Raw genomic sequence first — 21,842 nt, 5'->3', positions numbered from 1 at the left:
GCTGAGATCTAATTGGGCTTTTTTGTGACCTCCCAGGCTCTTCCTAAGGAACTCAGGGAGGAGTGAGGAGTCCGTTGGGAGGGTCAGGAAAACTTGCCCCCATCTCCTGCCCGAGGTCCACCCTCTCAGCTGCCAGCGCCTCTCCTGGGCATTACTTTCATCATCATTTCATTATTAACCAACACATGCTGCTGATTAGTAACATTATTAACACCTCACCCAGTACATTTTCTTCATCTCAGTTGATTCAAGAACATAGGTGTCAGAATGGTCCTGAGCTTTGTCTTTGCTTTCTCCAGAAAATTTCCCTGTAAGAGATCCTTTCCACCTTCCTGCACGTCCCACTCCCCATTGCTTGACTGGCCTTTGAAGGGGAAGAAATCAAAGGCACTTCCACCAGCCTTGTTGCTTTGTTCTCAGATAGAGCAAGCTCAGGGGAGCATCAGTTGATGGGCGGGGAGGGTCTGTGTCCTAAAGAGCCCTTGTCCTGGACTCACATGCAGTGGTGGGGCTCCCGAGGGCTCTTCTGGGGGAGTCAAGGATGCCCAGGTCTGTGCCCCACCTTGTCCTCCCCTGTGATCTCAGGAAACAGGAGACGGTTTCAGGAAGAGTCTACTAAAAGTGTGGTGGGCCCTGTTGTCTCCCCCCGATCTAATAAGCACACTCCTTCAGGAATCCCGGACACAATTGTTTGGTTGGCTTTTTGGTTTGTTTCTGGGCCACACCCGGTGATTCCGGCTGGGGGTAGGATGGGTGGTGTTCATGTGGTGCTGGGAAGCACAGAGGGTTTAAAGCCATTGCAGTGGGCCAGAGATAGGAAGACGCTTATTTTGTTTGTGGCAGTCCCAGGTTCGATCCCTGGCACTACATATGGTTCCCTGAGCCAGGAGTGACTCCTCAACACAGAGCCAGGAGTAAGCCCTAAACATCACCAGGTATTACCCCAAAACAAAAACAAAAACAAAAACAAAAAATAGGAAGCAAATCAAATACATTATAGTGTATTTATTGTCTTCCCTGATTTTTTTTTACAGCAATGTTAGAATCATATAACAGGGAAAATAACTAACCTCCCTTTTCCTCCTCCCCTCCTAGCAAGCCAGCCCTTTCTATTCGCCTGTGTTCCCTGCAGACTCTTTCTTGTACACGCTTTTTCCCAGCAAAGGCTTCATCTTCCTGATTCTGCTTGGCTCCAGGAGGCCAAGAAAATGCAGCTGCGTTCCCCTAGCGCCTGGGGAGGCTGGAGAAGGGAGGAGGGGTGGAGGTCGGGGAGGCCTGGCTGGGATGGTGTCTAGACAGAGAGCTCTCTGTGGTCGGTGGCCCAGCGACTTCCTGCTGGGAGAGTGGAGAGAGCATTACCGTTAGGAGGGGGGCTGGCTTCCAGCCCTGGCTCTGCCAGGAATTTGCTCAGTGACCTTGAGCAAAGGCCTGCACCCTCAGCTTCCTCATCTGTTAATGAGAGAAGTAAGACAGCATCAAATCCCAAGGTGATTTGCATGAGATGGTAATAGGTATTTTAGGAGAAAAGGTGGGAAGGACTGCAATCTCTTAGAAACACCAGATTAAACAAGTGCAAAAACTTGTTTATTGCAATGCTCCTTAGAACCTATGTGGCTTGTAATTTTAGCCTTTTTAAAAAAATTTTTATTAGTGAGACATCATGAGGTACAGTTATAGACTTACAAATTTTTGTGCTTAGGTTTCAATTATACAATGATCAAATACCCATCCCTCCACCAGCGCCCATTTCCCAACACCACGGATCCCAGTATCCCTCCCACCCCCATTCCCCCCATCCCACCCTGCCTCTGTGGTAGGACATTCCCTTTTGTTCTCTCTCTCTCTTTTTTTTTTTATAAAAAAGGTTGTTAGTATTTTTTTTTTATTTTTGCTTTTTGGGTCACACCCGGCAATGCACAGGGGTCACTCCTGGCTCTGCGCTCAGAAATTACTCCTGGTGGTACTCGGGGGACCATATGGGATGCTGGGAATCAAACCGAGGTCGGCCACGTGCAGGGCAAAGGCCCTACCTGCTGTGCTATCGCTCTAGCCCCTTGTTCTCTCTCTCTTATTGGGTGTTGTGCGAAATGACTCAGAAAGAAAGGGATAGACATAGAAAGATTGCATTCATCTGGGGAACATAAAGTAACAAAATAGGAGACTAACACCCAAGAATGGCCGAGATTAGTACCAGGAATTTTACTCCATGGCTTGGAGGCCAGTCACACATGCTAGGGGAAAGGGGAGCTCAGATAGAGAAGGGAGCACCAAATAAAGGGTGTTGGGAGGATCCTCCCAAGATGGGAGAAGCATGCTGAAAGTAGACTATAGACCAAACATGATTGTCACTCATTGCCTCTTTTTTTTTTTCAACTGGATGTATAAGTTCCAGAAGCCTCAAGACTAGAAGTTTCTTTATTGCCATCATTTTTTGAGGGGGGGTGCCACCCTCATAGAGTGCCTAGAGTCACTCCTGGAGCAGTACTTGGGGTCATTTATGGAAGAATTTGGGGACCCTGTGGTGCTGGGGATGGACCTGTGTCTCTTCTACCTGCAAAACCAGTGCTCAACCCTTTGAGTCCTCTCTCCAGTCTGGCCACTGTCATCTTACCAGCCCCTAAATGCTAGGCACAACCAGTGGCACCCTAACGCTTAGCTCCCTGAATCCCTACGGTCATCCTACATATTATAAATAGGGAAACTGAAATACAGAGAGATCATAGGACTGACCCCCAGATACCCATGAGAGTTCCGCCTGGAGGTTGGGCCATAAAGGTTCCTGACCCCTGTGCAAGTCTAAAGAAGAAAGAGATGGCTCTAGGGCTCCTCGGGCTTCAGGATGAAGCTCTCCACTTGCAAGTGACAGCCTGGCCCTTGACCGAATCACATATCTACCAGGAACTCAAGAGCACGGACATGAAGTATCGGAACCGGGTGCGTAGCCGCATCAGCAACCTCAAGGACCCCAGGAACCCCGGCCTGAGGCGCAACGTGCTCCGCGGTGCCATCTCTGCTGGGCTCATCGCCAAGATGACAGCTGAGGTAAAGGGGGAAGGGCAGGGCCAGGACAGGCCTGGAGCAGATGGGGTGTGGGGCAGGCCTGGCCCAGCCCGGTGCTCTAAGCCTGAGGAGTCTCAGTGGAGGGAGCCAAGTCGCTTCTCAGCTAGACCATCTCCAAGCAGCTAAGTGAACACAGCTGACAGGCACTTGGTGCTGGACTAAGCACACAGTAGGTGCATGGTCCAGGTTTTTTTTTAAATTTTTATTAGTGAAACACCATGAGGTACAGTTGTAGACTTACAAATTTTTGTGCTTGGGTCTCAGTTATATAATGATCAAGTACCCATCCCTTCACCAGTGCCCATTTTCCATCACCACGGGTCCCAGTATCCCTCCCACCCCCCATTCCCCCATCCCACCCTGCCTCTGTGGCAAGGCATTCCCTTTTATTCTCTCTCTCTCCTTTTGGGTGCTGCGGTTTGCAAAAGAGGCATTGAGTGGCAATCATGTTCGGTCTATAGTCTACTTTCAGCATGCTTCTCCCATCCTGGGAGGATCCTCCCAACACCCTCTATATGGTGCTCCCTACTCTATCTGAGCTGCCTTTTCCCCTAGCATGGGTGGCTGGCCTCCAAGCCATGGAGTAAACCTCCTGGTACTTATCTCAGCTATTCTTGGGTGTTAGTCTCCTATTTTGTCTCTTTATGTTCCCCAGATGAATGCAATCTTTCTATGTCTGTCCCTCTCTTTCTGACTCATTTCGCTTAGCATGTAGTACCACTTGTATGTAAATTTCATGACTTCTTCTTTTCTAACAGCTAAATAGTTCTCCATTGTGTAGATGTACCAAAGTTTCTTTAACCAGTCATCTGTTCTCGGGCACTCAGTTTTTTTTCCAGATTCTGGCTATTGTAAAGAGTGCTGCAATGAACAAACAAGTGCAGATGCCACTTCACTATACTTTCTTGCCTCTCTGGGATATATTCCCAGGAGTGGTATTGCTGGGTCAAATGGGAACTTGATTTCTAATTTTTTGAGAATCATCCATACTGTTTTCCAAAAGGACTGAACCAGTTGGCATTCCCACCAGCAGTGAAGGAGGGTCCCTTTCTCGCCACATCTGCACCAGTAACATGGTCCAGTTTTAATCGCCAGGCCAACTGGGGCAGAAACGTTTATTCCCATTTTACAGATAGGGAAATGGGTTGGTAGGAGTATCTAGACAATTGTAGAGGGAAGTAGATCCTCTACAATTCTACTCAGTTGAAAGACCTGGTGTTGGAATGGTGCATGCTGCGTTCAGGAACTACGCTTTGCAGTGTGGTACTTTGCAGTACTCCAGTGGCAGCTGGTTTGCCCATATATGCAGGTAGCACATGTACAAGTCAGGATGAGAACTGTCTGGCCACAGAGCATTCTCTCCTCACTGCTCTGATCTCTGCCTCCCTATCCTGCCTTGGTCAGTCCCATATAGCCCATTACTCAACTCTGACCCAAAATCAGATTGGTGGCCCTTCAACCTCACCTCAACTCAGTTCAAGGTGGGGAAATTACAATTGTGAACACAGAAAGTTCAGACCTATGATGCGTTGATATACAATTTTGTGGGTTTTTTTTGGGGTGGTGGGTGGGAGGTCACACCTGGCAATGCTCAGGGACTGCTCCTGGCTCTGCACTCAGAAATTATTCCTGGTGGTGCTCAAGGGACCATATGGGATGCCAGGAATCTAACCCAGGTTAATTGCATGCAAGGCATATGCCCTACCCATTGGATTATCGCTCTGGTCCCAGATATACAATTTTTGCCCTCACAATGGTGTGAGGGCAGCATTCACTAGACACTATAATTTGAGTTTTGAGCGTTGGCCTCTTCCTGGGCTTGTGATCTGTGCCCAGACCTCTTTTGGGATGCCCGGCAGCAGCAGCATCAAGCCACACCCCTCTGTCAGCCTCGTGGCATGAGAGTACACCATGGTTTTCTCAGTGTTCTGTGTTGCCAGAATTTCTTTACTATTGTGCTCGAGTTTTGGCCTCTTGACATGTCTCCAAAAGCGCCCATCTGTGTCTCAGATACTCAAAAGTTTTAAAATTGTTCTTGGGGGACCTAGAGGGATAGAACAACAAGTAGGGCATTAGCCTTGCACACGGCCAACCTGGATTCAATCCTTGGCATCCCATATGATACCAAGGTAAATTGGACCAGATTGGAACAGAGCTTGGCATCTAAATTAGGACAAAGACAGACCCTAAAAGTCTCACAAGAGCAGCCAGCCAATCTAGAGACATGGATGAATACTGGCCCCACATCTCAAGACTGTTCCCTACAACAAGGAAGAGAATGAGGTTATCAATCCAGACTCAAGAAGAGACTCATCAGAACAAGGGAGCAAGCCATGAACTTAGCAGCTCTCTCTAGGGACTGCCAGGACAGGCTGCTGGGCCCCAAAGTGTGCACAGCAAACACCTTACCTGTTATACTCTCTCTGCCCCTACATTTTGTTTTCTGTTTTTTGTTTGTTTGTTTTTTGCCAAACCCAGTGATGCTGCGGAGCAGTTTTTGGCTCTATGCTCAGGGGACCATATGTGTTACAGTAAACCCAGAATGCAAAGCAAGCACCTTATCTGCTACACTATAACTCTGGCCCTCCAATACATTTGAATGAGCAAATGTATTCAAATCTGGGGGTTGGAGAGATAGCACAGCGGGTAGGGCGTTTGCCTTGCACACGGCTGACCCGGGTTTGTTTCCCAGCATCCCATATGGTTCCCTGAGCACCACCAGGAGTAATTCCTGAGTGCAGAGCCAGGAGTAACTCCTGTGCATTGTCGGGTATGACCCAAAAAGCAAAAAAAAAAAAATAAAAGGTATTCAAATCTGGAAAATACCTACAAATTGAAGTCAGTGGTCTTTGCTTACATGGCTTTGGTTATACTTGGTTTTGTATATTCCTCATCCATTAATTAGGATCCCTTGAATTTAAGACAGAGCAGCAGTATAGTATGACATAAAGTACAATAACTTTAGTGCCACAAAACTGGGACTGGAGAGACAGTACAGGGGCTAAGGCACTTCTCTTGCATCCCACTGACCCAAGTTCAATCCCTGACAGCACATATGGTCCCCACTAAACACTGCCAGGAGTGACTCCTGAGCATAGAACCACAGATAAGCCCTGAACACCACTACTTATGAGCCAAAATCATAAAAATAACAGGGGCAAGTAAAAATTATATTCCTACAGAGCCACCTGATCTTTGCTGGTCCCCTTATTCTTGCACACACACTTGCCTTGCACACAGCTAACCCAGTCTGATTCCTGGCAGTGAGCTCAGGTCCCCTGGGCACTGCCAGGAGTGATCCTTAAAGTGCAGAGCCAGGAGCTGAGTATTACCAGGTGTGGACACAAAACAAAAATTACATTTCTGGGCCTATACCTTGAAATTTTGAATTCATGGAATCTGTGATTTATCAAGAAGCCCCAGTGGCCTGATGCAGTTGTGAGCAGCTCATTAACATCACTTGACCTTTGTGTCCATTCTGTTCTTTATGATTTAAGGAGTCAGGATAGAAAGCAACAGTGAAAATGCTGAGCCAGAACCAGATGCGCATTTTAATATGAGACTCAGTTCCTTTCCTTGACAGCAACCCTAACTAGGATTACTTTTACTGCAGTGTTTTATCTTCTGGCAGAGGTTTAAGGGAAATGAGTAGAGAAGGAAAGAACCTAGATAATACAAAGGCTGAGCATCCACAGTTAACTGATGAAAACAGAGACCAACATGTTCTGTATCACACCCACAGGTAAGCAGTGGGTTGTGTGCACCCATGAGCTTCAAGTCCTGCTTGGGTGGAAGAAGCAGCTGCGAGCCATGGATAGTTGAGCCCAAGGATCCCTCTTGGCAGAATGGGCTGAGCACATGGCAGTGTGATCACAATTGGAACAGGCATTGGATCAGTCCTGACAGGAAGAATAAGGGGACCAGCAAAGACAGGTGGTAGCTGGGGACGTCAGCTCAAGCAGGAAGGTTCAGATAGGTATCCAAGGTTCTGACTGACCATGTGAATTGCAGATCTGAGGAAATGTACAAATGAGTGTTGATTCTGGGGTAGAAATTACTTGCTTTCTGCTTTCTTTCATGTGCCTGAGTGCATGTGGCAGAGTCAGAGCCCCGCCCCAGATTTGACTTTGGACTTACATAAAGATGCACTAGAGACAGTTTATATGGCACCCTTTTCCAGCAGGGGCAGAGCCAGGGTCCAGGTCTTTCTCCAGGATCTTGTATTTGTGCATCCAACATATTTCCTTCATTTCCGGTCAGGCACTTGGAGACCACGTGTGGGCTAGGACCCCTGGAGCTCCCCAGCCCTGAAAGGTACATTTCTTTCTCTCCAGGAAATGGCCAGTGATGAACTGAGGGAATTGAGGAATGCCATGACTCAAGAAGCCATCCGTGAGCACCAGATGGCCAAGACAGGTGGTACCACCACTGACCTCTTCCAGTGCAATAAATGCAAGAAGAAGAACTGCACCTATAACCAGGTCTGCAGTAGAGGGGAGAGCATGGGAGGGAAGAGAAGGTATTCCCAATGCAGGGAGGATCCAAGAGAGTGTAGGAAACAGTCAGGGAGAGAATATGGGCTAAATAAAGCTTCAGGCTGCAGAGAGAAGGGCACATCTTGGTATCCCCACTATATATACTATGGCCTCTTGAAATGTTCTTTTGCATGCCCCATCACCCAGGTTTGTGTCTGTGAGCAGTGACCAGTGTATTCTGTCCTGCCCCCAAAGCGACTGTAAGAGAAACAGACTCACAGGGCTCAGACGGTCAGAAGAAAATTTCCAGTATCCATCTGGGCTCTCTCATTTCACAACAGGGAGATTTAATTCAGACAAGGGTTCGACTTTGAGGGTTATGCCCAACATGGCAAAGGGTCATTACAGTAATGATATTCAGATCTTGCCGCCTACAATACAGATAGCTTAGTTAAGAGAAGGATTTGTCCCAAGGTCTATGGCTGAACACTGACCTTGGCTCCACCGAGGGGAGCCTTGAAAATCTGGGGAAGCCCTTCTTCTGAAAGACTTAAAACCAGAGAACAGGAGCAGGAGAGACAGTATAGCAGGTAGGATGCTTGCCTTGCAGGCAACAGACCCGAGTTTCAATTCCCAGAACAACATATGGCCCCATATTCTTGGATTCTAGTTAGCATCTAGAACATGCTTGAATCTCTTTATTTGGCCATATACTTGGTAAGAGAGAGTTATCAAGAGCACTTTGCCCATAGTGGGCTCATGGCCACACAGAGGACACTCGGCCTGGTGTCCAGCAGGAGGACCTTGGAGAATGTCTGTGAGAGGTGGGCGTGTTGATGCTCTCTCCTGCTCTCTGCCAAGCACATTTCCATGCGATGTGCTTCCTGGTATTCTCCCCGAGATGTCAGTATCTCCAGGGACAAAGCTCTGCCAGCTTGTCCTAGCTGGCTGGGTTCATTTCTTGGCTGGGGACTCTATCCCACACCACAGCCTCCCAGATACCATCCCTCATAGATGAATGTCAGCACAGTAACTTGCTATAGTCAGGAGCAATCTGGGCTTGCCATAGAGAATCAGAAGAGTAAGCATTGGATCTGAAAGTGCCAGGGGGTTGTGCATGTTGGTATAACCAAATAATTAAGGGGACAAGAAATCAGAAGGCATAAATATTGAAATAGCTCCAATGCTCTTAGAATCTTTTTTCCTCTCTGGGATCCAGTTCTTCTGCCTGTAAAATAAATAGTGAGGCTGGGGAGACTTCTCAAAGGGCTGGGTACAGACTTGCTATGAGGAGGCCTGGGTTTATCCCTGCTATCACATGATTCTCAGAACACTCCCAGGAATGACCCTTGAGCACTGAGTGGGAGTACCCCCTGAGCAATGCTGAGTGTTGCCCCCAAACAAATAATAAATGGGGCTGAAGAGATAAAGAGCGGGTAGGGTCCTTGTCTTGCATGCAGCTACTTGGGTTCAATCCCTGGCATCCTATATGGTCCCTGAGCATGGCCAGGAGTAATTCCTGACTGTAGAGCCAGGAGTAACCCCTGAGCATTGCTCCGTGTGACCAAAAAACAAAACAACAACAACCCCCCTTCCAAATAACAAATAATAAAGACATAAATAAGGAATGAATGAAATGACTTTTCTTAATTGTTTTGGGGCCAGACCTAGAGATCCTCAGGGCTTACTCCCAGCTCTGTGCTCAGGAATCACACCTAGTGGGCTTGCAGTCCATATGTGGTTCTGGGATTGAACTAGGTCATCCATGTGCAAGACAAGCATCTTTCCCACTGTAATACCTCTGCAGCCCAAGCTATGTGAGCTCTAAGGGTGCTTCCAGCTCAAGTGAGTCCTAATCAGGGAGGCTATCCAAATAGACTGTGCTGTGGTGAGTCAGGAAGTACTTTCTATAGGAGATGAGTCTTGGGGCAAGAGAAGAGAGGTCAATTCAGGACCAGAAAAAAGAGTGAAAGTGCACATGGGCCAGATTAAGCCAGTGAGAAACTAGGGCTGAGCAGATGGGCCTGTGAGAGGTGATGACCTGTTAGGAAGTTCTCACTGATAGAATTGCCAGAAGTGAGGCTGGAATAATGTGCTGAGCCCTGGAATGCGGGATTCAGATCTGTCCCTGAAGGCTGTGGGAGAAATGGCAGTTTCTAGGGTAGTGGAGTGACTTATGACGTGCCCCCCACCCCCACTCTTTCTCAGGTGCAGACGCGTAGTGCTGATGAGCCCATGACTACCTTTGTCTTATGCAATGAATGCGGCAACCGCTGGAAGGTCTGTATGTCTGGATCTCTCTCTGTGTGTCTCTGTCTCTCTTTCTCTCCCATGGATGCTTCCCATGAAAGGAGCAATATAACCACAGCCCAGAAGGGGCCGCCTGTATGGGGCGGGGCTTGCCAGTGTGGTTGTGCAAAGCTGGAGATAGTGGCGACTGGTGGGGAGGTGGGAAGAGTGCACGGGCGTGTTTTCATTTTGGAGGGCACCTAGCTGGGGTGACAGCTGCAGCCCACATTCGATCACTGACAGGCAAGTTCATCATCTGAGCACAGACAGAATGAGCCTCCTGAGATCCAGTGAGGGAAGGAAAAACAATGGTGCTCTGCATTCGGGTCACACTTCTTTGCAAAGTGCTTTCACAGATGCCATTTCCTTTGAATCACCAGGATGTCACAGCCAGACCTGAGAGAAAGGCTGAGCCCTGGCAGTGGAGCAGTATACACACACACACACACACACACACACACACACACACACACACACTCTGCAGGTCATTTTCCATTCCTAAGATAGTTCTGGAAGTGTTCCATTCTCCAAGACTGTCATCCTGACTCCATCAACTCCCACAAAGGCAGGACTCGTGATTTTCAGGCATGGGAGCTAAGCCAAGACTCCTACCTTCCAACCTTATCTTCTAAAAGAAGTGAGAGCCGTCTCACGGTTACTGTTACTCTTAGCACCATCTGATTTCTTAGGCCTAGGTGACTGCTTGCCCCAGGCAGGCTTCTGGGTTCCAGAAATTCTCAGGTACTTAGTAATGAGCCCAGAACTGGAAGTCAAGAGTCGGGATGTCAGGTCGTCACTCTGCCCTACTCGCAATGTGACCCTGAGCAAAAGGCTGATGATAACTCATGCCTTTTCCCCATGGTTGATGTGAAGATTACTATATTTGAACATAATTTTTGCCAACAACTATAAGAAATGTTCCTGTAAGATATTACTGTTGAAAAGAAAAAAGAGCTACCCTAATACTTAACCAGCATAAAGTCACAGTTTGTAAGCTCTGTAAGACCTAATGCTCCAAATTCTTCCTTTCTTTCTATCTTTTTTGCCTTTTGGGCCACACCTGGCAATGCTCAGGGGTTAATCCTGGCCCTGTACTCTGGAGTTACTTCTGATGATGCTTGGGGGACCATATGGGATGTGGGAGATCAAACCCGGTTGACCGCGTGCAAGGTAAATGCCCTACCCAGTGTTCTATCACTCTGGCCCCAGTGCTTCAAATTCTTGATTGACTTTCCTACAGTCTTACTAAGGATTTCAAGAACCACAGCCTCTCAGATCTGCTCCATGTTTAAAGGAAAAGCCAGATGGTTAGATGCTTTCCGTGTTCACTTATTGAGTACTTAGAGATGGGGCCAGTGCTTCAGAGTAATGTTTCTCAACCAATAGCCATAAAGCAGCCTGTGAGCTTCCAGGGTATTCCAAAGAGCCACAGGTGAAAAAAAATATAGTGGGAGCACAGCATGAGACTAGGGGCTAACTGGTAGGACAGGACACCCACAGGAAGGAGATTACAGTTGAAAGAAGGTTCAGAAATACTCGCTTAGAACATCAGGCTCAAACTAAGCTTTTACCACTTACAAAGTAACTTAGATAAGTGACCCGAACTCTCTAAGATGGGATTTCCTCATTTCTAAAATGGGACATTGATTTCCAGCTCCAAAGCTATTCCAAGGATTAGAGAAGATAGTTCATATGAAGCATTAACAGGGCCTCTGATAATGCTCATATGGCATCTTTGCTAAATTGGGGGGGAAAAACTCTCCTGCTCCCAGGTAGACGCACTTTTACACCAGGGGATAGAGTTTGGCAAACAACGCATGGCTGGGTGTATATGTTAGTTTAGTGCCAGGGATATGGCTCGGTGGGAAAGCACTCACCTTGCATATAGAAAACCTGACTTCAATTCCTGGAACACACACACACACACACACACACACACACACACATACACACACACATACACACACACAGAGCAATTATACATGCTTATACTTCTAGACCCAGAATAAGTGCTTAGTAAGTAGTAGCTCTCTTTCTCCTTACTGCTGGAAAAAGGACATTCTGTTTCAGATCCAGCTCTTCTTCCCTCATTTATATTAAATTAAATACAGAGGCAGGGTCCGCTGTAGAGACTATCTGACATTTTCAGTTGGCCTCATTGCCCTCCAGGAACCCTAAAATCTAAGTGAGCCCTTAGTAATACAGTGATAGTTTTACCATGACTTAAAAACCCACCATGGGCCTAATGTCAAATTTGATTTTCTTTCCCAAGAACCTTCTCCCACTGACCAGCCTTGTACAGGTGAGTGATGTGTCATTCAAGAGCGCACAGCTAAGTGAAAGTAGGCAGCACCTGGCTGGTCTGTGGGGCTCCAGACCCCACCTTCTGTGTTTTTTTTCTCCACCCCACACCCCCACCTCTTCAGTGCTTTAGAGTTGGAAGAAGGTTCAGAAATACTGGTAACAGTAACACAGAGAAAGCTCTGAAATGTTGTTGCCCTTTTGGTTTTACAGTTCTGCTGATAGGACTGCCAGCCAGAATTTCAGCGCACATGAGGAGGAAGAATAAAGGAGGAAATACTAAGCCATCCTAACTGGAGAAACAAAATAAAATTTAAAATGAAGAAAACGGCTGAACTCTGAATGGGGTAGGAGTAATTGGAGGGAGAATTCTTTTGAGAATGAACTATCAGTTGTTAATGACAAATGGCTAACAGGGAAGCTAATTGGGGCAGACTGCTAATGTCTGAGTTGACATTACAGGGGCATGGAGACCAGGACCTCCTGGTCTTTATTTGTTTGTTTATTTTTGGTTTAGGGGCCACACCTAGTTATGCTTAGGAGTTACTCCTGGCAGTGCACGGGAGACCACTGGGATGCTGAGGATAGAAGCCAGGTCACTCACCTGCAAGGCAAGCACCCTCCCCACTGTACTATCTCTCTGGCTCCGGAGGTACTCTCTTTCACAGTCGCTGGCAGATATTTGCTTTGATCCCTTCTCTTACACTGCAACCTCTCAGAGTTGTTTTTTTTTTTTCTGAACCAAAACATATCAGACTGACACAGATTTCACCCCATGCCTCCCCAGAGGCATATGTGTGGAACAGTAGATGTTTGATTTGGCTTCAGCAGGTGGGACTTTCATGCCATGTGGCAAAATTTCTTTCCTATCTCTCATCTCTTTCCAAACTCTCGGCTGTTCTCTGCTGGCTGGCTTCAGAGGTCTTTGAGGAGTTCAGACCTGGTCCCTTGGAACAGGCATGGACTGCTATAAGCTCTAGTTTTCTGGGGAAAGAGAACAGTGGTACCTGCTGAAGTTCAGGGCCTTGGGAGGCCTTGATTGTTAAAACATGCCCAGGCCTCGACATTGAAGTCCTTACAGCTCCATCTCTGGCACAGACTTCAGAGGAAGTCTGCCAGGCACAAGAGGCCTTGGGTGACTCTCCAGTGGTGAGTCTCATTGGAGATTAACCGTCACGGAATGGCATGACTAGCTTTGGTTTTTTGTTTTGTTTTTGGGTCACACATGGTGGTACTTGGGCTTACTGCTGACTGTGCTCAGGGATCACTCCTGGCAGGACTTGGGGGACCAATTGTGGGAATCAAACCCAAGTAGACTTTGTGCAAGGATAGTGCCTTAGCTGCCTTATCCTCTGAGCTTTCTCTATTTCTGGCCCGTGGATAGATTTTTAAGCTGATCGGAATCTTAGGCAAAGCTGGAATCTACTGGAAACTTTTGGAGCATGTCTGGAGGGTCTCTCTGGTTCTTTGTTCCTGACCGAGTCTCTAAGACTCAGTTTCACAAAAAGTCTGACATGATAAGAGCTTGAACAAGTCACTTAACCTCACAAAGCCATAGCCTTACTGGTCAAGATTGGGAGTGGCCCTAGTGCCTATTTAATGGGGTGATTGTTCAGAGGCTGCTGTGTTTCCATCTGCTTTGGTTCACCCTGAGGGAAACTTTTAGGGTAAATTCAGACACAGACTCCTAATACACTCTGGGCATTTCCTGTGGAACTTGCTATTGCCTTCCTCCTTCCACCTGCCAAGTGCTGCAATCCTGTGGATATGGCCAGTGAAAACAGACAATTGGCACCATCTTCAGTTTTTTTTTTCACCAGACAGATCTGAAAGGCTAGGGACTGAGAAGAGAGCACAGGGATTAGGGCATATTCCTTGCACACAGCCAATCCCACTTCCATACCCAGCACTTGGTGGGACCCTGAAGGCATCCAAGTACCACCAGAGCAGATCTAGTGTTCCCCAGCACCAAAGGGCCCACATAGCACCACCTCTTGGGTCCTAGAACCGAATTTCAGGCTCAGCAGGCCAAGTATTTCCAGGAGTGGTCCCATGACCACTGCTTAGGATACCTCCCCCCAAAAGGATAGAAGTTCCTCTCAAAGAAGATATAAAACACACAGCTCATAAGTGGCAGAACCAGGAGCAAAACGCAATCCTCTGCTTCTTGTCATTGTGCTGGATGCTATGAGAGATTCAGAACTATGCGCAATGCTCATCCCCTCACTTCCATGAATTCCAAACCTGGCAAGGATAAAAAGTATAGGCACAGATTTTCACATCACACAGGACGTGATCAATGCTTCATCTGCAGTACAAATGTAACACCCTGTTGTTAGATATCCAGGTGCTTCTTAAAATTAAGATTGATGGGAATTCCCTGGGAGTTGTGTTAAAATACAGATTCTTGGGGCTGGAGCAATAGCACAGCGGGTAGGGCGTCTGCCTTGCACGCGGCTGACCCGGGTTCGATTTCCAGCATCCCATATGGTCCCCTGAGCACCGCCAGGGTAATTCCTGAGCGCAGAGCCAGGAGTAACCCCTGTGCATTTCCAGGTATGACCCAAAAAGCAAAATAAATAAATAAATAAAATACAGATTCTTGGGGCTGAAGCGATAGCACAGCAGGTAGGACATTTGCCTTGTACGCGGCTGACCCGGGTTCAATTCCCAGCATCCCATATGGTCCTCCGAGCACTGCCAGGAGTGATTCCTGAGTGCAGAGCCAGGAGTAACCCCTGAGCATTGCTGGGTGTGACCCCCCCACAAAAAATAAAATACAGATTCTTGTCTAGTGGATCTGGGATGAGACCTGAGATTTTGTATTTCTAACAAGCTCTTGGCTGCTGGTCCACAGGCCATGCTTTTGAGTATGAAATATTTAAACAGCCAGAGAGGGGTTGAAATGATAGTACAGCATGTAGGGCACTTGACTTGCACATGGCTGACCTGGGTTCAATTCCCAGCATCCCATATGGTCCCCCTAACACTTCTAGGATTATTTCTGAGTGCAGAGTCAGAAATGACTCCTGAGCATTGTTGAGTGTGGGCCCCCTAGAAAAGAAAAAAAACAGTCAGATAATTTGATAATTCTCTGTATTACTATCTTCCTCCCCATCCAAAGGTCGAGAAACCATAGCAACCACTGTCATATAATGCCAATAAATGTTTGGGATTTTATACAGGTAGCACCCTAAGGCAATTTCAGTCTAAGTATCCATTGTGTTCCCAGTGACACAGGGACTCACTCACAGCATAGGAAAAATTGCAAAACTGAATCTCCACCTTCAATAACCTTACTGTTTACAAAGGAGATGAGTCAGATTAAACAGCAAAAGAACAAGTCGGCTCCAGTCCACACATCTCCGCATCTACATTCACAAAAGGACACAGATTGTATTCATTACCAGGCAGAAATACCCTCCCAGCTGTTCTTCTTGGGTCATCTCTGAGCCCACTCCAATTCCTGCTATCCCTAGGCCCTCTAGAACAGGCATTCATAATAGCAAATCTGATCATGTTACTGCCCTTCCCTTCATCATCTCCATTTAAAATCTCTCATTTCTCCCCTTACTCTTAGCAGAGCCTATAGGGCCTTCAGGGTTGGCCACGGCCTCACCCCTGTACTTTGTGCCCCAGCCTCATTGACTGAGCCATGCTCTTCCTTGTCATATAGTCTTTACACATAGTGTTAGCTAAAATGTGGTTTGACTCTATCTCCTTTGTTTTCAGGGGTTTTTTTTTTGCTTTTTTTTTTTTGAGGGGGGATCATACCCGGCGATGCGATGCTCAGGGGTTACTCCTGGCTCTGCACTTAGGAATTACTCCTCAGGTGCTCCCTGGCCCCATATGGGATGCTGGGGATCAAACCCAGGTCAGCCACATACAGGCAAATGCCCTACCCATTGTAGTATTACTCCAGTCCCCTCCTCCCCCTCTGTATTAAAGATGCAAAGGGTGAGTGGCAAGAGACTATTCAGTGACCCAGGAAGGCTTCCGGGGAGAGGTGATTGTTATCTTACAAGAGGAAAAAGACAAGGTTACATGAGTTCAGAGACAGGTAACATGCTTGAGATGGAGGAGGGGTCTTCCGGAATCTTATGGTCAAAAAACCTTGAAAACAAAAGTACAGGCGGCTGGAGTGATGGTACAGCAGGTAGGGTGCTTGTCTTGCAATTGGTCAACATGGATTTGATCCTGGATGCCCCCTGAGCCCCACCAGGAGTAGCCCTTAAATGCAGATTCAGGAGTAAGTAAGCCCTGAGCACTGCTGCGTGTGGCTCTCAAACAAAACAAAAATAAAATCCACAAAAGCACATTAAAAAACCCATGACCAATTATGAAGACATGTCCAAAGGTAACAGGAACCTAAAATACTGTCTCATATGGAAATTCCTAGTGGTCTTATCTTAACTATCAAATTTCTCTCTTTTTTTAGAATTTTAATTCTTTTAAATTTAATTACAAAAATTTTAATTGAATCATAGTGAAATACATTACAAAGATGTTCATAATTGTGTTTCAGTCCAACACCTGTCCCTCACCAGTGTATATTTCTTGCCACAAATGTTCCAAGTTTCCCTCAAGCCCCTTCTACCCCCCCCCCCCCACCTTTTATGGCAGGCACAGGGATATACCTGATAATCTTTTAGTATCTATGCTGCAAACTATATTGCCCAAAAGGAAAGAAAGAGAGAGAGGGAGAGAGCAAGGGCAGCGGGGAGTATAAAATCTCTTTCTTAAGCCCTGAGTTTTTTGTAGAATCAGGGATTACTCCTGGCTCTACACTCAGGGATCATGCCTGGCAAGCACAGGGAACCATATGTGGTGCCTGGTATCAAACCTGGCTTGGCCATGTACAAGGCAAACACCCTACTCACTGTATTAACTCTCCAGCTCCAAGGTTTTTTTTTTTTTTTTTTTAACTCAAAACTGAAAAAGTGCCTTGATGGACACCTCCTCCAAGCATTCCTCTGGTTCTTTCAGTGCAACCTGAAAATTAAGCTCACATTGCCTCTTAAGTTCTCTCTTCTGTCTTTTCTACTTGTCAAACATTTCATTACTTAGAACCATCTTTGACCCTTCCCCTAACCATCTTCACTTTACCAGCTACTAATTCTCTAGTCTCTCCCTCATCTCACCCTTTTCTCAATTGCTGTCAAGATTAACAATGTCTTTCAGGTTTTCTTTTCCCTAGGACAGAGAAGGCCTTCCTCTGGTCTCCTAATTCAAAACACTTCCTACCATAGCTTCCCTGTGTGATTCTGAATATCACCCCTCCCCCATCCGCACACCTGCAAATTGACTTAAGAGGATTTCCACAAGCTAGCAAATAAAATTAGACATTTTGATTTGACTTTCAAAGCTCCCCTCATCTGCCTATCTTTGGGTCGAGAGATAGTACAGAGGGTAAAGTATTTGTTTTGTACTTAGCCTACTCTAGTTAGACCCTGGCACCGCATATGATCTCTAGACACCACCAGGAATTATTCCTGAGTCAGAGAGTCAGTAACCCCTGAGCACTGCTGGGTGAGGAACAAAACTCGCAATTCCTTCCCCTAGCCCATCTGTCTTTGATGGTTTTCTCTCAAACCTCTGCTATTCCTTAGAGTCCCGCCTAAGATAATTGTCCTGGTTTCAAAAATCTAACAATACTACAGGGGGTAGGGTATTTGCCTTGTGTGCTGAACCAGGCTGGATCCCTAGCACCCTTTACCTATGGTTCCTTCATTCCACCAGGAGTGATCCCTGAGCACAGAGCCAAGGTAAGCCCTGAGCACACACACACAAAAATAAAACAAAAATGAAAACAAACCCAGAAGCCCTTCCTACTATGACCATATATTCTGATCCCTCTCTCAGTCCATCTCTTGCCCATTTTTCAAGGCTCATCACAAATGCTCATATTCTGTGATCACCTGGTCACAAGAGATGGTTTGTCAACTCCACAGTGCTCTACCATGATAATGATTTATTTGCATGACAGTGTGAATGATATTATTGACCTTTCACTAGTGTGTATTTGGGCCACATTATGTGACTTGCCCATACTTTTTTTTTTAGGTTTTTTCTGTTTTCTCTTTTTATTTTTTCTTTCCCTTTCCTTTCTCCCTCCCTCCTTGCTTCTCTCTGTTCAAACCTTTTATTCTTGGGCCACACTCAGCAGTGACAGGGTTTATTCTTTTCTCTATGCTCAGGGATCACTCCTGGTGTGCTTGGGGAACCATATGTGGTGACAGGGAACCAACTGGTGTTTTCAGTATATAAGGCTAGCGCCTTAACTCCTGCACCATCTCTCTGGTCCTCGTCTAGTTTTTCGTCTCTAGAATGGTGGTATTAGTAGTACCTATTTTAGAGAGTTATAGTGGGAATTCATTAGGATCATGCCTCACACAAAACAAGAATAATGCAAACTGTTATTTCTATGGGTATAGGGGAATACTTTACATGGTGCCAACTAACCCTCACATCATACTTGAGGTTCATGTGATTATATTTTTGAAATTATAGTACATATACATGCATAGAACATAAAATTTACCATCTTAACCATGTTTAAATGTAAATAGAATTCAGTAGGGTTGAATTCACTTACATTGTTGTTCAAACTCAGAATTCTTTTCATCTTGCAGAACAGAACCTCTATACCTATTAAACAATAGGCGCCATCCCCAGTCCCTGGCAAGCAAAAGCCTACTTTTCTCTGTGAATGATACTATACTTGTTGCAGATGGCAAAAACCAGAGTTCAAAGTAATTTGCTTCTCTGAGGCAGACTCTAGGCTTGAACCCAGGCTCCTATTCGGATACTGAGCCACTGTGCTATATGGCTCTAGAGCATCTGTGATGAATGTTCCCTCCTTCACGATAATGCTGGCCATAGTATGCCCGCGTACCTCTGAAGGTTTTTTTTGTTTGTTTGTTTTTTAGTTATTCTCCCATTTCAGCCTCCCTGTAACCAGACAGTCATTGTGAGGGTGGTGTCCTATCTCTCACACAGAGTCTGGTACAGAATAGGGACATAATAAACATGTTTCGTAAATGAGGGCGGATGTCTTGATGCTTTTAAGCAGGTAAAACAATTATCAATAAATTTCTTGCACATTTTTAATGCAACTGTTTATATTCTTAAGAAGTGTTGATTCTCTCAGGAGAAAACCAGCTGAAATCCATGAGGCACCGAGAGCCTTGCAATCCTCTTCTCTCTCTCCTCCCGCAGAGTCATTCTGCTCTTCTCACCCCATGGCCAGCCCTCAGGCTGCCCCCGCTCGGCACCTCATCTCATCGCTAGCTTTGCTGGTTCACAGCCAAGGCAGAAACAAAACTGGCCAGGCCAGCAAGGGGACATAGGAGACTCTCCCTGCTCTTTCTCCCCCTGCCATCCACCCACACTCTTCCCTCTACTCATACCTAATCCTGGCCATTCTGGGAGAGCTCTGTCCTTTCACGCCTACGTGACTTTACACATGCTGTTCTTGAAGACTGGAATGCTTTCCCTCCCCTCTTTGTCCACCTCCAGAACTCCTACAGCCTGTGTAAGTCAGCTCAGATGTCACCTTCTCTGTGAAGCCTCCTTCCATGACCCCCCAGCTATGAGTCCACCTCCTTCCTGGTGCAGACTAGCTCACCATATACATAGCACTTGGACTACAATGGCTGTCAACAAGTCATAGTACCTCCATGTCTCCAACACCTTGTGCTGATGAGGCTTCAGACTCTGCTCCAAGCAGGGGTCAAGAGAAGCCCGAGTCATTTCAACTTCATTTAATGTTCCAGGTATAGATGAAAATGACGAAGTAACAAGACAATAAATATTGAGAATTATTTCAATTGTTTTGCAGTGCCATAGTCTACTATGAGCTCCAAGCAAGGCTTATTTACAGTTGTCTATTTTTTATTTTAGGATGCACCTGGCAGTACTTGGGGATTACTCCCCATCTCAGTATTCAGCAGGGTTCTGGAGACCATGTGGAGCCAGGGACTGAACCTGGGGCTCTTGCATGCAAATCATATGCACTAGCCTGTATTGTTATCTCCCTGCCCCTACCCTACAAGGCTGTTGAGTTTTGAGGTCCACACCTGGTGATGTTCATAGGTTACTCCTGGCTCTGTGCTCAGGAATTAATCCTGGAGGTACTCGGGGAACCAGATGGGATGCTAGGGATCAAACCCAGGTTGGCCGCATGCAAGGCAAACACCCTCACCGCTATACTATCTCTCTGGCCCATGGCTTTTAATTTTTTTTTCGGTGTTTGAGCTATAACTAGCAGTGCTCTGTGCTCAAGAGTAACTCCTGACGTCTGGGACATATGCAATATCAGGAATAGAACTGGGGCCAGCTGCATACAAGACAAGTATCTTCATTCCTATACACTTGTTTCAACTTCCTAAGGCTTAGTTCTAAATCTCTAATGAATGTTTCTCGTACAAGAATTACAACATCAGGGCTGGAGCAAGAATTTGCCTTGCACGCGGCCAACCTTCATTCAATTCCTGGCAACCCATATCGTCCCTGAGTGCTGCCAGGAGTGATCCCTGAATGCAGAGCCAGGAGAAACCTCTGAGCATTGCCAGGTGTGGCCCCAAAACAAACAAAACAAAGAATTACAACACAATTGTGCTGTTCACAAATAGAATTTATTAAAATATAATAAATTATAGTGTTCCACAGGCCCAGTGATCTATTAATAAAAAAGCAAGTTTTTAAGGATATATAAGGAAAGGGTCAGAGAGAGAGTGTACAGCAACTTAGGTACTTGTCTTCCATGCAGTCAATCTAGGCTTAATCACTGGCAGGAGTGATCACTGCACACAGAGACAGTAATAAGCCCTCAGCAGCACTGTATGTGTACCATTTTTTTAGTAGAAAAGAATATCTAAGTTGGGTTTCTGTTCAAATCATTCAGTGGCTCTGGTAGATTGCCCTATTTGGAGAGAATATGCCTTGTATATGTTGGCCCAGGGTTACATCATCCACACTGAAAAAAAAAAAAAACAACCAAACAAAACCACGAAAGCCTAAATTGGAAGCTGCAGCCAAATGGTTCATTCTACTAACTCTTTCCCAGTTAGTTTCCACTGCTGCCTCTACACACAGTAGGTAAGTGCTCATTGCTGAATGATGGGGGCAAAGACAGCTTTCCAAGCTGGTTACTGAAAACCCACATATGCAAAGTATTCCTGGGAAACAATGGAGTCCTGAACAATGGGGCAGGAAGCTACCTCCTCCTCCAGTGACCCCACTCCTTAGAGTCAGCTGAAGGCTATAACAGGAAGCCCCTCACCCACTGTCTTTCCTCCCCTGCTCCCCTGCTCCCCTACCTCCCAGAAGGCATCAAACACAGTCATGCTTTCCATCCACTCAGCCTTTCCTCTTCTCCACTCGCTGGAGGGTCCAAAGTGAAGAAAGAGAAAAGCACCAACTCACAGGAGGCAGGCCTAAAGGAATGAAAGAAACAGCAGAGGACAAAGAAGGAACTAGAACAATAGAGCAAGGGGGTTGTGAGTAAAGCCTAAGGAAATTTACAAAGTAATCTGTCAGAGTAGGGATGAAAAGGGAGCCCTGCTGGGCTGAGGGGCTCAGGCACTCAGCTCACCTTAGACCCAGTTAGATGCCGGCAAGTCTGTACTCTATCTCAGAGATTTCCTTGAATTTGAGGTCCTAACTTTCTGAGTCTTTGGCAGCCCCAAATACATTTGCTCTGCTGGGCTCAATATA

The 21,842-nt window shown here is 46.3% G+C and overlaps 1 protein-coding gene across 1 annotated transcript in view; it reads left to right on the top strand.

Moving 5' to 3' along the window:
• Window positions 1-12,473, top strand: part of TCEA3 (transcription elongation factor A3) — a 37,438-nt gene extending 24,965 nt beyond the window's left edge. Inside the window, exons 8-11 of the mRNA XM_056123398.1 lie at window positions 2,893-3,042; window positions 7,395-7,541; window positions 9,744-9,815; window positions 12,339-12,473. Of these exons, the coding sequence (XP_055979373.1) occupies window positions 2,893-3,042; window positions 7,395-7,541; window positions 9,744-9,815; window positions 12,339-12,347 (378 nt within the window). The 3' untranslated portion in view covers window positions 12,348-12,473. The remainder of the gene's footprint in view (window positions 1-2,892; window positions 3,043-7,394; window positions 7,542-9,743; window positions 9,816-12,338) is intronic.
• Window positions 12,474-21,842: the final 9,369 nt, after the last annotated feature.

The sequence above is a fragment of the Sorex fumeus genome, unplaced genomic scaffold (genome assembly GCF_029834395.1).
Source record: "Sorex fumeus unplaced genomic scaffold, SorFum_2.1 ptg000047l, whole genome shotgun sequence".
Taxonomy (NCBI): domain Eukaryota; kingdom Metazoa; phylum Chordata; class Mammalia; order Eulipotyphla; family Soricidae; genus Sorex; species Sorex fumeus.
Note: the sequence above shows the minus strand (reverse complement) of the source record. Positions and strands in the feature narration are given on the sequence as shown.